General features: G+C 49.1%; 1 protein-coding gene and 1 non-coding gene across 2 annotated transcripts in view; both read right to left on the bottom strand.

The window, feature by feature from the left end:
- The window catches only part of SEL1L3 (SEL1L family member 3), a 111,869-nt gene that overhangs the window by 35,571 nt on the left and 55,911 nt on the right, over nt 1-20,387 (bottom strand). Inside the window, exons 10-15 of the mRNA XM_066279793.1 lie at nt 18,691-18,902; nt 17,295-17,474; nt 9,801-9,920; nt 7,910-8,050; nt 3,834-3,896; nt 263-439 (exon numbers count right to left, since the gene is read on the bottom strand). Of these exons, the coding sequence (XP_066135890.1) occupies nt 263-439; nt 3,834-3,896; nt 7,910-8,050; nt 9,801-9,920; nt 17,295-17,474; nt 18,691-18,902 (893 nt within the window). The remainder of the gene's footprint in view (nt 1-262; nt 440-3,833; nt 3,897-7,909; nt 8,051-9,800; nt 9,921-17,294; nt 17,475-18,690; nt 18,903-20,387) is intronic.
- TRNAT-UGU (transfer RNA threonine (anticodon UGU)) lies at nt 16,990-17,065 on the bottom strand. The gene has a single exon. It is a non-coding gene; the product is annotated as a tRNA-Thr (tRNA).

Genomic DNA, 20,387 nt, shown 5'->3' with positions numbered 1-20,387 from the left:
TTTGACCTTCAACGTTTCCTCTTTCCAGAACTGTTCAGGTCAGATAAGTACACTTGGCACATGGCTAAATGCCAACCTTTGCTCTTCACCATCTTATTCTCCTCACTAAACTCTTGAGTTTCTCAAGAACATGCTCTGTGTCTTGGGTGGTGTCTGTACCGCCCGCCGGGCCCACTCCGGGCTGGGTACACAGGGCACCTTCACAAAGGCTTCTTGAATAAGTGAAGGACCAGCTGCCCTGTTTGTCTCGAGTCTTACTCACTTGATTTCTTCCAGGAACTCCTGGGAAAATGCCATCCAAATACAGGACTCCAAGATTGTACGACGCATCTGGGTTCCCCATTTCTTCTGCTTTTAACCAATACTTGGCCGCTTTGGAATAATTTTTCTTGAATTTGTGGTAATACCATCCCAGACCATTGACTGCCTGATGCAATCCCTGGATTTTAGAACAACAAAAAGAAGATGGCTTTGTTAAAAAAAAAAAAAAAAAAAGAAACCTAAAAAGAATTAAATGTGCCTGACCAGGCAGTGGCACAGTGGATAGAGTATCAGCCTGGAATGCTAAGGACCCGGATTCAAAACCCTGAGGTCGTTGGCTTGAGTGCAAGGTCACTAGATTGAGCTTGGGGTCATAGACAAGACCCCCATGGTCACCAGCTTGAAGCCCAAGGTCACTGGCTTCAGCACAATGAATGGCTTGACCAAGGGGTCATTGGCTTGGCTATACCCCCCCCCCACCCCAATCAAGGCACATATGAGAAAGCAATCAATTAACAACTAAGGTGCTGCAACAATGAGTTGATGCCTCTCATCTCTCTCCCTTCCTGTCTGCCTTTCCTGTCTCTCTCCTGTTAAAAAAATAAAAAGAAATAGTCAATTGTTATGAAAGCATTCTGCATGAGTCTGAGCAAGACCTGTCCTGCCTATTTTTGGGGGGAGGGCAGATGACAAGAAAAAAAGGAGGCACACAAGAGCCCTCCTTGGGGTCTTCCCTGGGGGGTTTCACCCAGCTGCTGTTGGGATTCCTCCTTCCAGCTCAGTGATGCTGGCCCCGAACCATCATTCCGCTCCTCTGGGCTCGGAAACAACGCCCTTGTCTACAAAGAGCCTCTTACTGTCCTGTCGTATCAACGGTGCCCTTGACATCTGTGAGCGCTCGGCTGCCACAGGTGGCCCGACACCTGCCCTGGTGGGGACGGTCTCTAAGTGACCTATCTGCCACCTGTTGATGACTCCGTCCTGAACACCAGCAAACCCTCTGAAGGAAGCAGCTGCCACATCCTCCTTGCGAAGCACAGGTGCTCTGTGGCTGCTTGCTGTCCCAGGTCGGGGCTGAGGTAGAAGGGGCCGGTGGGGGAGAAGAGACACAGGAACTGTGTCTGAACTGGGGAAGAGCTGGTTTACGTCAGCCCCTGGAGGAGGACACACCAAGCCTCCTAGTCCTTGCTGATTCATGCTCTTGGGCAGCCTCCCCTGCTTCCCCCAGGTGGCCCAGCCTGCTGTGGGAGGCTCTGGTGCCCTGCAGGGGCGCGTATGAAAACTGGGCACAGTGCTCTCATTCCTCCCTTCCTGCCAGACCCCCAAGACCATGGACAAGCAGGGGGAAGGGGTGCGAGGGCCAATAGTGCCCTCGCATCTGCCAGAGTGTTGTGAAGTGAGGGCCCAAATCTCTTTCACCTCCCTTTCCACAGGTGAAGACCGGGTGTCCCTTAACAACAGATGCCAAGATCCCAGCCTGCAGCCTGTCCAGTCTTCATAGCTCCTAAAGGCTACATCTCCTAGTCTTGATGTTGGAATCCGGTGCCAGGAAGACTAGGAGAGAGACACTAACAAAGCCCATTCAAACCGAAGCTCCCTAAAGGGAGGAACCTTTGTCTGTATTCCAAATATCTCCATCTAGACATTTATGGCTTGGTCAACAGATCTGCTTCCAAGTAAGTGAATGCTGGCTAATTCCAAAAACCCAGCTGTGTGCAACCTTTACACAGGGCCAAAGAGCAGGGGCTTAATAACCCCCTGCCCAGGGAATGGAGAGTCCCCTGACACTTTTAAGAATGTGACTACTCCAGGCCATAAAATTGCATTTCCCCCAATATTCATCTAAGCCCTGCTAAAAATACATGCAAAATAAAGCACATTAGATACCAATTCACCACCAGAATGGCTAAAGAGATGCAAATTTCACACCTGCCAGCAAACCCCCACCACAGCCCCAATTTAGGGTGCTCTGAAACCAGTGCCTTCCCTGATCAGCATTCAGCTGCTTTTCTGTGTCTGCCTGTCATTTGTGCTGGGCTCAGGAGCTGGTGTGCACGTCAGTGGGTTCCCTTCTCCTGGGTCATATGCCCTCTGGGCACCACATAAGTGGAGGAAAGCCTCTGGCTCTCTCACTCCATGCTCCCACTTCTAGTCCAGAAAAAGAGATACTCTGTGCTTCCTAAAAAAAGAGAATTGAGGAAGACCAGTCTGGTTACTTGAGGAGTCTCTCTGTGATAGAGAAAACAGGAGCAGCCCTGGGGGTGGAGAAACATTCAAGAGCCAGAAGGGCGATAAAAGGGTCTAGTAAGGTGTTGGATAAATAAGTTTGTAAAATTTGTGTTATTTGGTTTTGCTCACTTTTATTGTTAAAGATGGCTGCTGCCTATGTGGGGCGGCTGGTTACTTTCCTGCTTGGGAAGGGGCTTGCTTATGCTAATGTTTGCTGGAGGAGGGATTGTCACCCTGAAAAGTTTTAAAAGAAGGAGGAGCTAGGAGGCCTTTTTTTTTTTGCAGAGGCGACATTGTTGCAGAGGCAGACAGCCAAGATGGCGGGGTGCTGAAGGAGAAGCCAGTTTGTACAGAGAGAAGGAGATGGGAACCAGAGGGGACTGAGCTAGTGGGGCCGTTGATTCTAGGAAAACCGGGAGAAAGTCAGTGGCTTTGGGAGCCCTGAATGGAAAGGAAAGTGCTTTCCTGCTGTGTGTATTTACTCGCCCACTGGTTGCGAGCTAGAATAAAAGGCTGACCCATCATTTCTTAGCTCCGCTGTTTCTCTACCATCTCTCCAAATCTAATGAGAACATGCATTTGCTTGGCGGCTGTGACGGTGGCCGGTGGCCGGGACTACTGGCTTTACATAAGGCTGCTACATTACAATGGCTTTTACAAATCTATATATTTGCAAATCTGTATGCATACACTTAGGTGTGCATGCGTCAGTGTGTATGCATGGGGCATGTGTTTGCACATGGGGGTATATGTATGCAATGTGTGTGTGGGTCCCCTCTCAAGTGACATTATAACCTCCATTCTGTAATGCTATATTGAAACTAGCAGTCTTGATGACAACATTGAAGAGTAAAACAGTGACAAAAGCAAAAATAATTCCTAAACCCAGCACTAACCTTGATAAACAGCCCTATTGTTCAAGTGCAGAGAAGCACATGGGCTTTTTGGACCCGACAGGGTTAACCATCAAAGAAATTAGGCTTTTGATTTTCCTAATTCAATGGCATTTATATCCATTCACTTTCAAGGAGCTCCCGCTGCTTGCTCTCAGGGCAGCCCTGATTATAATTTAAGCCTTCCAACCAAATTGGCCTGAATTCTATTGACTGAAGGTGAATTCAGCTTTAGAATTCCGCTTTCCCCATTGTAGCAGGTTTCTGCGTGTGTGCAGCTCAGAAATGACTGATGTGGCGATGCTGGAGACCCCTCCCTCCCTCCTCCGTTTCCACCTTGGGGCTTGGGAGGGAGCCGCTAGCCATTTAGTCTCTCCAGTTAGGTGTGTGTGGTGCCAATGTTTTCCTCTGACGCCAATGTTTTCCTCTGACAATATGCAGAAGTGTTACCTTGGAAGCTGCCTTCTTCATCAGCTCCAAGGCAAGCCGTCTGTTCTTTTTTACTCCTTGACCCTAAACAGTGATAAACAGCAATGATTATGAAGAAAATAAACCCAGCGTGCACTCAGAAATAATCACACGGGTAGATCTGTGTTCCATATAAAATACTTCAAAATAAAACCCAAGCCTTCTTAATTATAAATCTAAGCTTAAAGATGTCTATAAGCAGTGCTGTTACACGATTGTTATCATCATCATCATCATCATCTTGCTCATATCTGTGAGTAGAGGCAACAACCCTCAGCCTCTGAATTTAGCATCCATACCGAAGTCCCCATTTATCACGGAGTGACTCCTATTGGGAGAAGCCGTGAATAAGGTTAAACGAGTTTGGTCATCCTGGATGTGTTTCTTTGGGGATTATCTAATTTGCAGCCAGATAAAGCACTTTATCTGTGTCCGACAGCCAAGAGTTATTAGGCTGTCGCCTGCAACCTCCCTGGGTCCTCACCAAAGTCCCCGGGGTGGAATGTTGTGGCTTCAAAACTAGCTTGAGAACCATCTCTGAAGGAGTGAGGACCCCTTGGAATCCGCTGTGTCAGATGTTGACAAAAATGGACAAGGTTCCTCCAGAAAAAATGTTTTTCCAGCAGAGGTGTTCTGAGCATCACAGAGGAAAGGCTTGGGGGCTCTTGTTACAAGACAGGACTTCTGTGGGATCATGCTGAGATGCCTGCAGGACCATGTGGGGAGCTGGTGGGTCTGAGAATGGGGTGGGAGGGAGGGGTCCCTTAGGTCTCTCCTGACAGGGGTCTGACAATGAGGACGGCCGGCAAGGGGAGTCAGCTGAAAACCGATGCTTCCCCCAAACCCACTCAGAGTCTGTAATGGACACACACACAGCCCACACACCCCACGGAGTCCTGGTCTCAGACACAGTGGTGGACGGGGGGTCCCATGTAATATACGGTGAGCAGGCTTTACCATGAATCCAGCTTTTAAGTCTAATTAGATATTTAGCTCTACAGTCAATAACACAGCACTAATAAACATTCTTGTGTTAATTAACGTGGGTCAAGCACTGTCCTGTCATATTTAATCCTCACAACAACCCCGCTGAAGTCTGTTATCATTCCCATCTGAGAAAGTTGCCCAGAGTCACACAGTGAGAAGCAGAGGAAGGATCTGAGCCCTGGCTGGCAGGCTCCAGCCCGAGCCCAAGCTTTGAGCCCCTACTGTGTACTTCCCCTGCCCATTTCAGTTCTATGCTGAGAAAGTGGCACGATCCAGCCCCTCCTTGCAGGATACAGCAAACATGCGGAACAACTTTGTCTCTGTATTCTTCAGGACCAAAAATAAACTTGTGAATCCAGCTAAAGTTAAATCACACGCACTGAGTTGCTATTAGACTTTAACTTACCTACTTAATAAAACCGATGAGCTGAAGAAAAGTGGGAGATGAAAATATTTTTCAGAAGTGCACCATTACTTCATTTAATTAAGGAGGGAGAGGGGAGAGGAGAGAGGAGAGGACGTGAGGCTACCTGGAATAACGGGAGTTGTCAGCGGACAACCTTTCTGACCTCTGGGAAAGCACTAGCATCCCAGAGTGTTGAGCCCAAAGTCGACCTTTTCCAACTTCTTTATTTTGAAGAAATAATACTGGGGCTCTCAGAGAGGTCGCTGGCTTATCCAAAACCTCATGGAGTGATATCTACAACTAGAACTCAGATCCTCAGATTTCTAAGTAAGGGATTGTCCAGGATATCCGTTATCGAAGTTGGGAAGTTGAAGTGGGATAATATCGCACACAAACACCACATACTGTATTCAAATCTGAGTAGCGTCGGAAATTAAGTGAAAGAAATGTAAAGTCCTGGGCACACAGGAAGTGCTCAATATTTCTGGCATGAATTTATTGAAGACAGTCATGCAGTGAAAGTCAAAGCTCCATCCTCATGTGGATGCAAAATAGGATGAACCTGATAGTCTTGGACAGTCCACAGCCACTGCCGGGCACCACTGTTGAATATAATAAGCCCAACGCCCACACAGTACAATAAGCCAAGGGCACATTGCTGTTCGTCACATTTGGAAAGCCCGTTTTCTGCCAGGGCTCTTTCACGTGGAATATACAATTACAGAGACCTTCCAGCCAGAGGTGAAAAAATCTTCCTTTAAAGGCTGACAAAGGTCTTCCCTCCTCCCACTTGGGAATAACTTAGTTAAAATGCGGGTAGAGCCCTGGCCGGTTGGCTCAGCGGTAGAGCGTCGGCCTGGCGTGCGGAAGACCAGGGTTCGATTCCCGGCCAGGGCACATAGGAGAAGCGCCCATTTGCTTCTCCACCCCCCCCCCCCCTTCCTCTCTGTCTCTCTCTTCCCCTCCTGCAGCCGAGGCTCCATTGGAGCAAGGATGGCCCCAGGTGCTGGAGTGGCTCTGGTTGCGGCAAAGCGACGCCCCGGAGGGGCAGAGCATCGCCCCCTGGTGGGCGTGCCGGGTGGATCCCGGTCGGGCGCATGCGGGAGTCTGTCTGACTGTCTCTCCCCGTTTCCAGCTTCAGAAAAATACAGAAAAAAAAATGCGGGTAGATCATAAAAGTGTCCAGGTTTGGGAACTCAGACCCTGAGGTCACATTATGTCACCTGCAGGGTACTTTCTTTATGTGCTTCTCCCTCTTGACGGCGAGTTCCTGGTGAGCAGAAGTCGTGTCTGAGTCAGGCCCGTTGGAAAGGGGACAGGCCTAACTCCGGTGGACAGGTGTCTCTCCTCTGTGCCGGTCCCTGCCCCGTCTTCCCTCTCAGTGTATGAGCCCCCTGAGGTCAGGACCGTGGAGCATGTGTCCATATGTCCCTCTGTCTAGCACAGGGTCTGGCATTCTGTCAGCCCTGAATGGGTATTTATTGAACAAATACATGAATGCCATTGGCATATGGCTAAGAGTCAAACTATTTCTATGTTGATCTGACCACTGGAAAGAGAAAGTCCAGGCTATAAATTTGGAAACCATAATAACCAATTGGTTTTAAGGTTTTGGAAGGTTAGAAACGTAGCAAAAGTCACGGCTGTTAATCAGTGAGTGGCCACAGCTGTGGTTCTGGAGACGGGCCTGGCCCTGTGGCTCCTTGCCTTTGCTGGAAGACACTTGCTAACCAGGGCAGCTGCTTCCTCTGGGCATGGGCACAGAGAGGGTCCAAAGGTTTCCTTACCGGAGCCAACCGCTCTTTACTTTTTCCAGATTGGTGAATTGATATCTCTGTTTGGGAGTGAAGAGCACAGATTCTGAAGCCAGATTGCCTGGATTTCTGTCCCAGGTTTTAAATGTACCAGTTGTGCGACCTTGGGCGAGTTACAAAAACTTTTGGTGCCCCCGTCACTGTATACATAAACAGCAATAACAACACACCACAGTGCCTACCTCGCAAGGTTACTGTGAGGATTAAATGCGTTCATACATGTAAATCAGGTAATAAACACTCCATCACTGGGAACTATTAGTATTTTGTACAAGGCACAGCATGCTTTATAGTTCTCGAAGCCCATTCACTATGGTATTTCATTTACTGTGCGGCCATCACCACTGTCCCACGAGGTGAGAGAACTCCAAGGGCACGACAGAATAGGGACCTGAACTCTGTCCTGTGTCCTGGGCTCATGCTCTTGCTACCTGTCCCCCTGTTCTCCTGCTGGCTTAAAACCAAGATCTTTCGTTTGATCAACAGGACTGTTGGGACCCAGCCCAAACACACACCGTAGGTTGTAATTTAATGGCCACACTGCCTGGTGGCACAATTGCAGCACCTGTGGGGGCTGGTGGCCACGTACCAACCCATAAAATATGGGCTTCTCCTCCCGAATGCCATAGCTCTTGCAAAAGCAAAGAGAATCCAGGCGCCAAACATAGGACTAATGATTAAAAACGAGACCAGGGGACTCTGCCTCTGCCTCTGCCTTTCCAAGGAGAGTGACAGACCGGACCCCGAGTTTCTTCGGGCCCAGGCTCCCTGTTTGACAGCACGCTCCTGGGAAAGTGCTCGGGAAGCCCGGTAGGAATTGGCGACTCCGGCACGGAGTGAGTGGCCCTTACCTTGAACAGCACAATGGCGTAGTCGTATATCAGGGCGGGGTCCTCGGTCTCCAGGGCACCCTTGGCGTACCACTCGATCGCTGCTTCGGGGTTCTTGGCCACACCTTGCTGCCCCCAGAACAACATCTGGGCCAGTCGTTGCTTCAAGACAATAGTAATTTAGAACAATGACATTCCTGCGTAAGGCCTCTCAGAAGGTTCTGAAAAGGGCGGGAGGGCCAACCTGGCTTGCAACGTTTAGATGTCAAGAACCCGGAATGAGGTAGACATGTGTTCTCTTCCAAGTGCAGGCCAGAGCCCTAAAGGCGGACGGGTGTAAACGCAAGTCCTTAACCCAAGCGGGAAATGGTGTGTCTGACTGTGCCTGCGTGCTGATGTGCGTGCGCCCAGGAGGACAATCACAGCCGCCTCCTCTCCTCCAAGCCCCCGGCTGGGAGAGGGGCCGCCTGTCCTCTCGGCCCAGGGAGCAGTGTAGAGGTCCCCGCACACACCCGTCAGTTAGGGCGTCTTTCTGTGGCGTTCATCTCCTCCCAGTCCGGCACTTGTGGGGCCATGGCTGGCCCCACAATTACACTCAAGGCTGAGAGCCCTCTGGGGGTGGAAACCTCAAGATGTGACCTGTCTGCCCTAGACCTCTCCGCCTCCACCCAGCCCAGCTCGTGGGAGCCACTCAACAAAGACCTGCTGAAGGAAGGAGGAAGCGTCCGTTGCTGGGAGAGCTGACGCAGCCTCTCAAGTGCTCGGGAAGTGGCCCTGGCGGTGGCCTTTCCAGAACCACGCCCTGGGTTTCCTTCCTGCACGAGAGATCATGCGGGTAGGGACAGGCGGCCACCCATGGAGCCAGCCGGGGGCAGCGTCTGGGGACAGGCTGGCCCGCTGTGGGCCGCTGATTGTCTCTCCGTCTTCCTGCTTCTTTTCATCTCCTTTATCTCCCTCTCCCCACCCCCAACCTCTGCCAACTATTTACAATTCCGGCGAAGTATCTCCCGACATGCTAGGAAGACCCTGACAGAGTGTGAGAGGCGTCAGTAGGCTGTCTGAAATGTGTGCTGGTCCACTTCGTCTCGTGTGTATGCTTTTCCATTTCCTCTCTCTCTTTCCCTTTCTGGTCCTCCGTCTGCCTAACAGAGGCCCTTCCTGACACTGTGCTCACCAGGAGCACGGAGCCAGAACCGAACCCTTTGGAACGCGGGCCTCCGCCCTCCCCGTGCAATCAGCTTTAGCGGCTCCCATTCTCAGTGAAACCAAGGCAAAGGGGCAGCTAGGGGGGCTGTTCCCCAGCCTTCAGCCCTTCCCAGTACTCTTAAAGGTCCATTCAAAAGGCAAGTTCAAGAGCCCCGGTCGACCTCTTTGGTCTAGCACACTGCACACGGTTCACTATTCTTCCCGCGGACTCCATGGCCTTCTCGCTGCCCACCTAAGCGCTCCTGCACTCCACGGTGCTCCTTTCTGTTTCTAGCCTGTGCACTCAAATGTCTGATGGCAGTCTTTAGGACCGGTCACAAATACTGTGGCTCTTTCTCTGTCTGGGTTCAGGGTAGGACTACACTACAGGCCACCTGAAGTCAAGAGTGACCAAGGGACTTGCTTTGGCCAATGACATGTGAGCAGTGACGTGTGCCACTTTCTGAGCAGAAGCGCTTAAGGGCCAGCCTGTGGTGTGCCACGGCCATTGTCCCACTGCGGTGGATTTAGAAACGCACGTTTTGCTGAAGGCTCTGTTAGCTTGGCTTCCTAGGGGACCATGAAACCATAGCCCATGTCACCCCTATCGGACAGGTAAGCAAGAAATAAAACAGCCCTTTTGTAGTCCACTGAGGTTTGAGGTATTCTGTTCCCATGGCATAGCCCGGTCTATCACAACTGAGAATTTCCAGGACCACAGTTCTACCTGAGCAGCCGCATTGCCTCGGGTAGCTTCATGCTTCAACCACATAAAGACATCTCCATCTTCTTTGGTTTGTACCTTGAGGATTTCATCATCTTTTAGTCTAACTGCTTCAACATATGCCTAAAAAGAAGGAAGGAAGGAAGGAAGGAAGAAAGGAAGGAAGGAAGGAAGGAGGGAGAGAAAGGAAACATCTAAATGATATGGGCAAGCAAAAGGCATAATTCTTACACCAGAAATTGCTCAAGGAAAAAAATTTATATGAATAATGGAGCTAGGAGGGGTGCCTGCTATATCATCCGATCAAATTCTTTTTAAACTAACGCATCGCATCCAATGTATCTAAATGAGTATTTTGGTTCCTCTCTAAGCATCCGCCTCGGGAAGACAAAATGTATTCCACTTCCACTTCTGCTGCATAAGCTTGTTGAGAAGCCACTTCTGTGCCTCCGATTTCAGAGCCAGATTACACGTGGCATCAAAAACGGTAAATCAATATTTTCCAAGGATAACCTTATATATATATACTCTTTTATCCCAAAGTGTTATTATCCTGCATGACTAACCCTTTTTATTTAGCGGGCTCAGCCGCAAATATCCTTCGGCTATTTCCAAACATTAAATCCACCTCGCAGAGACGAGGGCACCTTAACTCCGAGGCCGCGGGAGAGAGTGCGTTCGAGGTGCCGAGGCTGCAGCCGAAGGGGAAGGTTCGCAGAACGTTTGAATTTGTGAATAGCCCCCCAGGTCTCTGACACCTCTGAAGAAAATAAAACTCATTTTTGATGTATAAATGTTGGCTGTTTATCAAAAACCGGTCCTGTTGTTATACATAATGAATTCTATCTAACAGTGCCGCGAGGGGTCCCAGACGGGGCTTCCCATGCCAACGCGGCCACAGGCAGATGGCAGGAAAATTGGATCTGGGCGAGTTTGGGGAGGAAGCCTCAGAGAACAAGGGGCTGACTGCCTTCTGACCCCTCTGCCAGTTAGTTAATAAGAAAAGTACTGAGGTTCACCGACTCAAGCCTGCAGCCCCACTCCTGAGGTCTCTCCGCCGCCTTCTCCACTGTGACCGTGCGCGGTCAAGGGTCCCTTTCAGGGCCCTGGGGCACCGAGACGTGGGGACAGTGCAAGGACTCAGAACCCAGAAGGTGTTAATTCTTGCCAGATGTCTAATCTCAGGAGGCCACCAAGCCAAGAGCCACGAGGAGAATAATGATGCTATGACCTTTTATTGAAACCGACTATGTGCTGGATGTTTAACAACTGTTTTCTTTTCTTTCCTTTTTTTTTCCCCCATTTAGTCCTCACAACAGGGCTTTGACCCAAATATCACTGTCCTCAATTTATATGCAAAGAAAAAACTGAGACGCGGAAGGTGAACTCAAGGTCACATTGTAGACAGAGCTGGCGCTGGAAGCCAGCTTGGCTTGCGTCCAAAGACAGGGGTCTGACCAGCTCCCCCATGAGGTCCTATAGCAAGAAGATTCTGGAATTCTGCCTGCGCACAAGCCACGGTATTTTGTTAACCCTTTGCCAAGTGGATGGCCAATGAACGGGCGCTTCATCTCAAACTCCAGGGGACACCATCCTCTGTGTGGTACCAGCCTGTCACAGGCTCAACCTCGGACTGCTCAGGTAATGGAATTCTCAGCCGGAAGTGTTTTTGTTCAACTGGAGCATTTGGGTATTTTGATTTTGAGTTTCCTTCTTCTCTTTAACTTTCTCAAAGGGAGACAGAAAGAGAAAGGTGAGAGAGAGATGTGGGGGAGAAAATGAGGCAATGAGGCAGGGATATACGGAAGAGAAAAAAGGAAGAGAGGAGAAAAGAGAGGGAGGGAAATAGAGTGGTGGAGAGGAAAAGAGAGAGAGGGAGAAAGAGAGGCAGAGAAAGAGGATGGAAGAAAGGGTAGGAAGAAAAGAAACCCCCAACTTTGCAGCTGGGGAGCACAGGCCTGCAGCAGCGTCCTCTCATCCAGAGCACCTGTGTTCTCTAGGGTTGTGAACTATAACGGAGGCCAGCAGTCCTGGGAGCGTGTGGCACGTCAGAGCCCGCACGTCCTGGGGACCCAGGAGCGTGGCACGTCAGAGCCCGCACGTCCTGGGGACCCGGGAGCGTGGCACGTCAGAGCCCGCACGTCCTGGGGACCCGGGAGCGTGGCACGTCAGAGCCCGCACGTCCTGGGGACCCGGGAGCGTGGCACGTCAGAGCCCGCACGTCCTGGGGACCCGGGAGCGTGGCACGTCAGAGCCCGCACGTCCTGGGGACCCGGGAGCGTGGCATGTCAGAGCCAGCAGTCCTGGGGACCCGGGAGCGTGGCACGTCAGAGCCAGCAGTCCTGGGGACCCGGGAGCGTGGCACGTCAGAGCCCGCACTTAGCCACCTACCTCCACTAACCTCCTCCGGGGCTGTGGCCACCACTAGGAAGCTGCTGGGGGAGGGGTGGTGGTGTTATCATCAGCTATAATCGTTAGCTTCCAATGAGGGGGGGTGTTCTAAGTTGCAATTTAACATTTTGGGATTTTAAAGTAAGAATGGGAGAATATCGCAGTCATGATGGAGAGAGAGAAAAGCAAGGACCCAAGATACCCCAAAATGAGGGTGCCACATATTAAGGAGGTGGTGAACACAAGAGAGGCAGAGTTTACAGCCACTGCGCTGGGCACTGGCCATCAACAGTGACCACTGGTCCCATCACAAAGCACCAGAGTCAACAAGAAGCTGCAATGCCTTTATGTTCATCACTGAACCGGATGCTCTGCACTCCCAGCCTGTCCATCATCACATCGGTCAACACTGAGAGCCAAATCTCTGTCAAGTGCAGTGCTGGGCACTGCGGTCACCGACGTGAATAGACAGGGTGTCTGTCTCGGAGCTCACAGCTTACTGAACCTGTGACCCCATACCCAACACCCATCGTAAGAGCAATGGCAGGGAGGTGCCCAGTGCCAAAGTCTCACAGCAAAGGGGAGATCAGGAGGAGGAGGTGAAGTCTGAACCTTGTATTCAAGTACAAGGAGGGGTCAGCAGGCAGGAAAAGGCAGGAGGGCTTAGACCAAGAACACCAAGCAGAGGAGACCCAGCAGGGCCTGGAGGCGTGGCCCAGAGCTGAGGCTGGGTCAGCAGAGAGAAATCAGGTCAAGGAACATCTATGCCCGGTGACAGACTGGACTTAGTGCTTCTGGGTCAGTATTTCTCAGCACTGGCTGCACATTATGCTCACCTGAGGGGCTTTTAAAATCTACACCTCCACGTATATGCATATCATATGTCTCAGCTCCACCCTCACTTTGTAAGATCAGAGGGCGCAGCCCGGGTAGATGTATGTATGCTCTGAGCCACCAGGCAATTCTGACGCGTAGCAGGTCGGGAGCCTCCCCTGTCGACAGCCCATTTTGGCGTCCATGAGAAGAGAAGGGGAGGGACAAGACTGGAGACAGAAAGACCACTTAGGATATCTATGAGCTTGCTAGCGCTGCCGTGACAAAATACCCCAGACGGGGTTTAACTACAGACGTTTATTTCCTCACAGTTCTGGGGGCTAGCGGTTCAAGATCAAGATGTTGGCAGGCTTAGTGCCTTCTGAGGCCTTTCTCCTTCGCGGCAGATGACCACCTCCCTGCCGTGTCCCCACACGGCCATCCCTCTGTGTGTTTTGTCTGAGTCCTCATCTCCTTTTCTCGTAAGGACGCGAGTCCTACTGGACTAGGACCCACCTGGTAACTCCATTTTAACTTAAGTGTCTCTCTAAAGGCCCTATTTCCAAACACAGCCACATTCTGAGGCACTGGGGGGGGGGGTAAGGGCTCTGACATATATACATACATTTGAGGAGGGGGCACACAATTCAGCTCGTATCAGGAGGCTGTCGCAGTGGCTCAGGGGAGAGACAATAAGGACAGACGTAGGCTGTGGCAGCAGGGAGGGAGATGAAAGAGAAAGATTGGTACGAACGGGGGAACGTAGTGGACAGGATGATGCGGGGGATCAAAATGACACCCCAGTCTCTATCATGGAAGACGGCGCCATGGTTCAGGTGTCTGTGGGGGCTGAGGGGGGGAAGCAGGGCTTCCTTCCTTTGTAGCAAGTCAGGATTGCAGAGGCAGCCTGTCAGAGACAGCTCAGCTGGCGGGGAAGGCTGGATGTCCCCAGCATGTGGAGGACAGCGGACACCAGGGGTATGGATGAGACTAGGCCCCCCTGCCCTCTCGCAGGCGCAGGGAGAGGAGGCTGCGGACCGAATCCGGCAGAAGAGCAAGGTCTGAAAAGCGGAGAATATGAGAGGAACTCATGTGAGATGAAGCCACAAAAAAACCCCCACCAAAACCTAAGAGCGTCTTCTTTCTCTGCACCCCGAGGCAGAGTCCCATGACGTCCTGCAGACGTGACGTGCGGTGGGGTGACTGGAGAGGAAGATGAAGTGCTGGGAACCGCGAGTTACGGAAAAGCAGAGAATGAAACGAGAGTTGGGAAAAGAACTTCTGACAGATCCTCGGTTTGTTAATGAGAGGTCTGGCCCTCCCTACCCCCTCATCTGTGACGTGCCACTGGTGAATTAATAGATTTCTCAACAAAAGGACATTTCCGTCAACATATGACACCTGCTTGGATTCTCAAGAAGCCATTAATTACACATTCTTAAGAAAATGAGCTATGATACAACTCTTCTAACTGTGTAATTCCCCGTATCTGGCATTCTTAATCATACGACTTTTCAGCTGCAAGATGGATCTTTCCTATTCATCTTCACTGGTTCTGACCAATTAAACATTTTCTTTCATAATCATAACGTTTCATGTGTCAAATCTTCAAAAGAAAAGGAGCTTGTTAGCAACATAGCATTTCCCGTTGCTAATTTATGCTGAATTAGAGTTCTTTTTTTTTTAATTTTTTTAAAATTGATTTTAGCAAGAGGAAGGAAGAGAGAGAAACATCAGTTTGTTGTTCCAACTATTTATGCACTCATTGGCTGATTCTTGTATGTACCCTGGCCAGGGATTGAACCACAATCTTAGCATATTGGGATGATGCTCTAACCTACTGAGCTACCTGCCGGGGCTTTAAATTACAATTCTTAAAAGTATATATATGACATCATTAACACATCCAGGCTTAGTAGAACAATGGCAATATTATTTCATGGCTTGATTTTGTATGAATGTTATTCAGGATAATTTTTAAAAATCTTTATCAATTAAGTTAATTCCTGTCAAACAGAGGTCAAATTTTGCACTTGGCTTATATACACTAAGAAAAATCTATATGATGATAATAAGACTGTGTAACTTTATTCAAAAGAAATCACTTTCTAAAGGAATTAGAATGTCTATACCAACATCCTTTTGGTGTTTTATAGCTTGTTTAATGTTCACTGACGGCAGATAGGTATTGAGTCATTTATTTCATAACTGTCAGCAGTCACTGCAGATTTCTTCTCCAGAAACCGTCCATTCCCAATCATCAAAGCACATGGTTTGTGCACTGTGGGCTTCGGGGGGCAATCCCAGAGCCATGCAGGGGGACAGCAGAGTGGCCTGGTTCCCGATTAGTGGCTCAGCCTAGGAGCTCATGATCCCTACCTAGCCAGGCCTAACCCCCAGGCTCACCGAGCAGAAGCGGGGAAAATCAAGACGTTACGGCCTAGATCAAGGCCAAATCCGACAAAGCAGCGGACGTCCTATCTGTGGCTGCTTAAACCCTCTCAGGGATATGTTGTCTCTGGCAGCGTTGAGTTGTTGCAACAGAGAGTGTATATAGGTAATACAACCTAAAGTGTTTACTATCTGGCCCTGTGCAGAACAAAAGAAACTGCCGACTCCTGGTATAGACTACTTGTACTTCTCAATTTGACCACCTCAAGTGCTAAGACCATCAAAACATCCTAAGTCATTTCTGGAGGAAGGTATATAACTGCATTTCCAGAGGCTAATAGCATCAGGGTCTACTCCCACTGGACACGGACGCTCATCATCTCGGGCAGCGGCCCCTTTCCTCGTACCCTTTCATTCGTGTCATCCATGAGTCTGGAAACAAACCATTGGTTGGCCTAACGTAACACACTATTATTATTATTATTATTATTATTATTATTGAGAGAGAGAGAGAGAAAGAGAGAGAGAGAAAAGAGAAAAAGAGAGAAAGAGAGAAACGGACCAGAAAGAGAGATGAGAAGCATCAACTCGTAGTTGTGGGACTTAAGTTGTTCATTGATTACTTTCTCATATGTGCCTTGACCAGGGGGCTACAGCCTGGCCAGTGATGCTTTGCTCAAGCCAGCGACCTTGGGCTTCCAGCCAGTGACCATGGGATGATGTTGATGATCCCACACTCAAGCTGGTGCCCCCATGCTCAAGCTAGTGAGCTTGCACTCAAGCCAGTGACCTTGGGGTTTCAAACCTAGGACCTTCGCATCCCAGGTTGACACTCTATCCACTGCGCCACCACCAGCCAGGCTCATTATGTTTTGTGAGTAGATGTAAGCCATTGATACCTTTGTCCAAATAGTCAAAATGATTTGGAAGCCTGTAAACTTAGGGACTGGAGTTAGTGTAAATGCCACATGCTGTCCCTCACCCAGGAGCACTGGGCTAGCAAAGCTCACATGATGGGGACAGAGCTTCGCAGTGTGCCTAGCAGTGGGAACATAACTAGGAATGAAGTTTGTTTCCTCCTATCAGAGACCCTGCTTGCTCACTGCATATTAACAGGAGCCTTCGGTTTAATGCTCCACCCTATTTCACTCAATCCCCCCAGCACCTCCAGACCCATCATGTCATACAGTCAGAACAAAGACAAGATGCTTATGCTTTTGGTATACATTTTCATGCACTATCAATATCTGTCCAGGGCCAGATCTACCCTCTGTGTACAAGTCCTCCAATTCATAAAGAGGCGCTTTTTTTTTTTTTTTTTCTGAATTGAGAAGTAGGGAGGCAGAGAGACAGACTCCTGCATGCACCTGACCGGGATCCACACAGTATGCCCACCAGGGGGCGATGCTCTGCCCATCTGGGGTGTTGCTCTGTTGCAACTGGAACCATTCTAGCATCTTAGGCCGAGGCCATGGATCCATCCTCAGTGCCCAGGCCAACTTTGCTCCAGTGAAGCCTTGGCTGCAGGAGGGGAAGAGAGAGATAGAGAGGAAGGAGAGGGGGAAGGGTGGAGAAGCAGGTGGACGCTTCTCCTGTGTGCCCTGGCCAGGAATCGAACCTGGGACTTCCACACACAGGGCCAATGCTCTACCGCTGAGCCAACTGCCCAGGGCCCATAAAGAGTTTTTTATGCATAGATGGAGGACTGTTCCTACATTCAGCCTGACAGCCCAAACAGAAAATATGATCTGAAAAGTCCAAGAAAGATTTTCCTCTCCATTCAGTGATTCTCATCTTCTGGAGGCCAGCAGATATAGACAGCCACAGGTGTAGACACTATGAAAATTCAGGAAGTCCTGGTCAACAGGGACAAAACCACTTCCTCCCACTTGTCTTTCGTACCTGGTCTCCTTGTAGCGTGTGCTGGTCGAGGGGTGTCTTTGTGGCGATATTGCTGTAGTAGGCGTAGGACAGCTCCCAGTCCAGGGGGTAGTTATCAATACCCTGGAAGTGTTTGTACCCAAGATTCATTGAAGACAGCCTCTCACTGCCTTGGCCTCCAACCAAACTGTACAGCATGCCCTGTTAGGAAGAAACGGACAGCGTTTACCAGGTTAGAGATAAGGGACATAAAAATCCAACCACGGAAAGATCATCTGGCCTCATCCCTGTATATGATCCCAGTCATTCCAAAAACATAAGAACATGCCTTAGAAATCTTTAGAAAAGGAGTTACAGTAGCTTTTCTAATGGTTTACAGATTTCCAGCTCTGTCCTTTTAAATGTCTAATAGTTTAAAATATCTCGACTTTTCCCTTCTTTGGTGAAAACGGAAGCCTTTCCCTGCCTTCTCTCACAGTATCTTTGCATAACCACTGACTGTCCCGGGGCCCCTGGTCCACTCCAGCTACGTCACCTGTGGCCAGATGGTCTGAGCAGCGGGCCACGTCCCAACTTCACACTCTCAGAATGTTAGTGTTGGGAAGGGTCTTTTGAGATCAACTGTTCTAACAACCTCATTTCATAGTTGAGGAAGTAGAGACCCAGAGAGATGAAGTCGTTTGTCTACAGCCAGCCAACCAACCCCTCTGTGGCAGAGACAGGGTTAGAATCTTCCAGACTACTCCACCTTTGTAGGGACTGCCTTGGGGACTCAGGAAAGTACGCCATCAATCACAAGCTCCTGTAAGTCAGAGACTTGCACACAGAAGTCACTGGAAAGACACGTGGAGCCCCCTGGGCATGTCTAAACACTATGACTCTTCAGACCCAGGATGGACAAATCTCAAAACAAAATTTCCAGGAACCAGTAAACAGGATTTACGTACATGTGGTTCCCAAGGTTACACGAGTTGCATAATGCATCTGGATCCAGAACCACAAAATGAAACCTCCTGGTATAGCTTCTATTTTGAAGGCTGGACGAGTCGATACTTGGCCTAGAGGTTCCAAAGATTTTATCAATACTTAGCTAAAAAGTCATGGGCTAATGGTCTCACGCTTAGAGTAGCTACAAGAGTTGGGTAAGAGGCACCTGTTCTTGCGTTCTCAAAAGGTTGGGATTCTGGCAAGCCCTGCCCAAACTTGTTCCTTAGTGCATACCAATCACGTCCCCGTGCCTAGGAGGGGGCACTGAAAGCAGGATTTAACGCAGCCCTGGGATGCTGTTCTTGAGTATAGAGCTTCCAAAGGATTGCCAGGGGCACAGACCTGTCCAGTTCCACCTGGGGCATCAGAGCGCTACTCTGCAAATATAACGTGAATGACCGATATCCCTGGGTCCCGTGAAATACTCCACCTGCAGCTGATTCCGAGGTACACTTAATCCCGTTTCGTAAAAGACTGCGAGGTAGTAGGATGCTTTATGATATCCACAGCAGCTGGAATCCATCAGGAAGGGGACGACAGAACTAATTTGGTGAAGACCATCAACACTGGAGAGCCTCTTTATAGCCTTCTCAAATATCATCCCACCGATTTCCAACACAGATTCATTGGGGTGCCTCGGCGCTGTAAATAACACAATTCACAGCCCACACAATTAATTACCGGGGATCGACGTGGCTTTAGAAAGAAGAGGGGAAAGCCAATTAAGCCACCTAAGTTATTAATAGGGTCGGTTTCTACAGCGCCTTGAAAGATACCACCTTCCGGGGACGTAAATCAAACCATTTGGGGATGCCACTGTGTCATTCTGTAAATAGCTTTTCCTTTGGCACCAAATGACAGCCTAGTATCCTGGGGAAAAGAATGTGCTTTATATAGCTGAGACAGCGCCTCGAGCGAGGAATTTACTCAGTGTAACTCAGTACCCAGTCAGGACCACTGAAACTTTCAGAGACTTTTTTTTCCTCCCCCTCTAAGACTCTCTGAAGAAGTGTTTTATTTCAGAAATAGTTCCTAGGTGCTTGCTCTTAAAAAGTTCAGCAAAAGGAAGTCATTTTTGAGATGCTTTCCTATCTTTTGCTTCCAGTTTTTCTCTCGTGGGTTTCTAAATCCTACAACAACGAGCACGAGCCCACTTTTACTGAAAGGCTTACAAAACGCTGAATAGTGCGTCCTCAGGTGTCTTACGCAAATCACGTCATGTAATCCGAACAATTTTATGGGGTGGGTACTATGATTAGCATCTTTTTTTTTTTTCCTTCCTTTTTCCAGAAGAGGAGACTGAAGTGTGGAGAGGTCAATGAACCTGTCTGAAGTTACCAAAGCTGGCAAGAGGCTGAGCCAGGCTCTGAATCCAGCTTTGCTGGTCACAAAAGCCTACCGCCTGATTAACACGTACCGGGCTGTCTCGGTAAGCATCTTGCCACTGAGGTAGAGAACTCTTTATGCAACTGCTTTAAGCTATATGATACAGTGCTTCCTTTTACCTAATCTTCCCTAACACTTTTAAGCCTAAACTAGCCAGTTGTTTGGCCCTATCATGTACCTGTTACAGTCTGCTAGTTTGTCGACATTATTTCTCTCTCTTGTTCATTAATCCAGACAATGAATGTTTATACTTTCTACCTTCTGCTACCTTAAAAAAGACCACATACTATTTACATTTAAAGAGATACGGTTACTGTATTTTTTGCTCCCTAAGACGCACTCTTCTCCCCAAAAAAGTGGAGGGAGAAATGCCCGTGCATCTTATGAAGCGAATGTTCATTTTTTTTCTAGCTGCTGCAGGGCGCTGCGCTGGTAAACATATGTAGAATGAGCGCCAGCACATTAGCAATGCCTGAGATGGCACTGAAGATGGTATCATATATGAAAATAGTGAAGAAAGTGATACCAGTGATTGTGAGCAACTGAGCTTCTTAAATTCTGACACTAGCGATGAGTTCCTGGGGTTACCGGACAACTAGAAGAGTATTTGAACATTAAAGTCTCTTCTCATTTGTTAATAACAGTGCTAATGGCTGTGAATACTGCCGTTGAGTTTACATTGTTGAAATAGTATTGTGGTATATTTTATTAAATATTTTAATACACCATTTGGTTCGAATA

The sequence above is a fragment of the Saccopteryx bilineata genome, chromosome 5, assembly GCF_036850765.1.
Source record: "Saccopteryx bilineata isolate mSacBil1 chromosome 5, mSacBil1_pri_phased_curated, whole genome shotgun sequence".
NCBI lineage: Eukaryota > Metazoa > Chordata > Mammalia > Chiroptera > Emballonuridae > Saccopteryx > Saccopteryx bilineata.
This window is presented reverse-complemented; position numbering and strand designations above follow the sequence as displayed.